This window comes from Quercus robur, chromosome 2 (genome assembly GCF_932294415.1).
Source record: "Quercus robur chromosome 2, dhQueRobu3.1, whole genome shotgun sequence".
Lineage (NCBI taxonomy): Eukaryota > Viridiplantae > Streptophyta > Magnoliopsida > Fagales > Fagaceae > Quercus > Quercus robur.
The window spans coordinates 86,486,365-86,489,342 of record NC_065535.1 but is presented as its reverse complement, the minus strand read 5'-3'; the positions used below and the strand labels follow the sequence as shown (position 1 = coordinate 86,489,342).

The following is a 2,978-nucleotide window of genomic DNA, read 5'->3' as shown; positions in this document are numbered from 1 at the left end:
TCTGATGGCTCTTGATATTAACCATTGCATAATAAAATCATTGTAATTCTTACTTTTATTTGGATACTAGAATCCATATCCTGTCGTGACCTTATACTTATCTATTTTGGTAGGGTCAAAGATGAACATAGCCATTCAAAGTTGACAAAATAAAAGTAATAATAATAATAAAAAATTCAAAGCTCAGAACCTTCTACAAAGAAAAGTCAAATCCCCTTGCTGTTTCACAGCTTTATGTTCCCTATATAACACTCTTATCTTGAACTCTCTTAATGATAACTCCACTTGAGAGGATCATTCAATTTCAAACAATGGCAAGCTTCAACTTTGTGTACTTTCTTTCTATTGTATTCTCTTTGTTCATCTCCACTGGATGTGTCATAGCATCACATCCAGTGGTCAAAGCTGGTTATTACCCTTCATGGGCATTAGATAATCTCCCACCTTCAGCTATAAACACATCATATTTCACTCATATCATCTATTCTTTTCTTGTGCCTAGCAACGTTACCTTCAAGTTCAACATATCAAGTTCAGAAGCTAAGAACCTCTCAAATTTCGCCACCACACTTCATCACAAAAACCCACCTGTGAAGGCTCTTTACTCCATTGGTGGAGGAGGTGTTGATCCAGACCGTTTTGGTCGCATGGCATCCAAAGCGTTGACACGTCAAATCTTCATAAATGCAACCATTGATGTTGCACGTAAATATGAGTTTGATGGGTTTGACTTGGACTGGGAATTCCCTGAAAGCCCGAAAGAAATGAATTATTTTGCCCAATTACTAAAAGAGTGGCGCTATGCAATCGAAAAGGAGGCTAGGATCACACATAGGCCCCCTCTACTGCTCACCGCCGCTGTGTACTACTCGGCGGACTTCCTTGTCTACGGTGACCGCCGCTCCTACCCGGCGGCTGCGATTAAGAACTACATGGATTGGGTCAATGTGATGTGTTATGACTATCATGGGTCATGGAACACTTCTGCAACTGGGGCCCATGCTGCATTGTTTGACCCAAACACTAATTTGAGCTCAATCTATGGGCTTAAGTCTTGGATCAGGGCTGGAGTACCTGGAAACAAGATAGTCATGGGCTTGCCACTCTATGGAAAGTCATGGAAGCTCAAAGACCCCAAATTGCATGGAGTAGGAGCACCAGCAGTTGGTGTGGGCCCAGGAGATGATGGTGTGCTTCTTTACTCTGAGGTGGTGGAGTTTAATAAGAAGAATGATGCCACTATAGCATATGATGTGAATACTGTATCTACTTATTCTTATGTTGGGTCATTGTGGGTTGGGTATGATGATGCTCTGTCTACAACAGTGAAGGTTGGGTTTGCTCAGGCACTTGGGCTTCGTGGGTATTTCTTCTGGGCCATCAGCTATGATACTGAATGGAAAGTCACAGCACAAGGTAATCTCATTCAATATATTTTGTTCCAAATACCAAAATTTTAAGAGAGTAAATAATAAATATTGGGTTAGTGCTCATGCATTGAATCCGTCAAAAATTATGATACGTGGTCAAAAGTATCGTAATCTTGATAAATGCAATGCACATGAGCACTTGACCAAAACATTTATTATTTCACAAAAATGTCACGAGTTCTTTCACAAACTTATCTCATTATAATTCATAAAAAATTTGGTGAAACAGTTCGTGACAATTTGGTGTCACCATTCATTCTCATTTAAGAAAAAAAATACCTGCTATTCACACACTAAACTTATTACTTCTTTTTTCTTCTCCAAAAAAAAATAGAAAAACTTAATTTTTTTTCCACACTATTAATCTAATGTGCTTCTTTTACTTACCACATTAAACAAGTTGTGGAAAAGTTTTATATATATATATATATTTCTTTTAATAATAATTACTCAAATTTAATGTACTTAAGTTTTTAACTTTATTCTTTGTCTTTTTCTGATAGAGTGGAAGAACAATTTAGTTATAACACGACATACTATGAACTTTTCAAATGGTATTTTAAATACTTTTCATTAAATTAATTAATATTTGGTTATAACTTGTTAATATGCAGCATCGAGGGCATGGATCCAAGATTAATGAGAATGAAGTTTCCTTATCTTCCCTGACGTGAGCTCTGATCAGGAGATTTCAACTATCTGTTGGAGATCAAGTACCATATTCTACGTGTTTTATAGTAAAACCATCTATTCGAGTGTAATCGGTTATAATTTTAGAAGATATAATATGCATCAATAGGCATGTGTGCAAACGTGTAAGAGAGAGGTTGTTTGTTGTGACAAAATTAAACTCAATGCATATCTACTGTCAAATTTTAATTTCATTTTATTACAATTTACAATCAAAAAACAGTGTATTCAATTTATTTTTTCTTTAAATTTGTATCACATATCCTTGATCATAATTCGGTCTTTTTTTATTATTGCAAATGTCACGTGCAGGTCACATAGCTCTAAATTTCGTCCAAATTAACAGCTAACTAACAGTGGGGTGCAAAATATGCAAGGGATAATAGTTTAGAGGGGTTAAGCGTGTATCCGCATAGTTTAAGAGGGTAAGTGTAATATGAAGTATAGTTAAAGGGGATAAAGTGTAATTTTCCCTAAAAATCAAATAAGAAAGAATTGGGACAAAGCATAAAAATAAATAATAATAATAATTCGCTATAAACTATTATACTTTAGTATATCCAATGAATTGAAGCAATAGAAGAACAATTAACTTATTGTTCTTATATTGTTATTATCTTAAAAAACTATTGTAATTTGGTGCAGCCACTTAGTCTAACTACGGCTTTTATACTCAACTTTTATTATACAGTATAATATAGTATATGATATTATATGATTTAGAATTCAACTCAAATTTGAAATTAAAAGAAAATTAGCATTTTGAACTTTTGTTTCTTTTTCACAATTTTTTAAAGGTTATACTTTCTCATTTATAGTGGGACAGCTATTTAATTGGAAAATACCAAAAAAAAAAAA

General features: G+C 34.2%; 1 protein-coding gene across 1 annotated transcript; it reads left to right on the top strand.

The window, feature by feature from the left end:
• Positions 1-255: 255 nt before the first annotated feature.
• On the top strand, positions 256-2,314 carry LOC126715558 (class V chitinase CHIT5b-like). The gene is made up of 2 exons (XM_050416209.1): positions 256-1,416; positions 2,045-2,314. Exons 1-2 carry the CDS (start codon positions 273-275, stop codon positions 2,068-2,070), a joined length of 1,170 nt encoding a protein of 389 aa, XP_050272166.1. The 5' UTR covers positions 256-272; the 3' UTR covers positions 2,071-2,314.
• Positions 2,315-2,978: the final 664 nt, after the last annotated feature.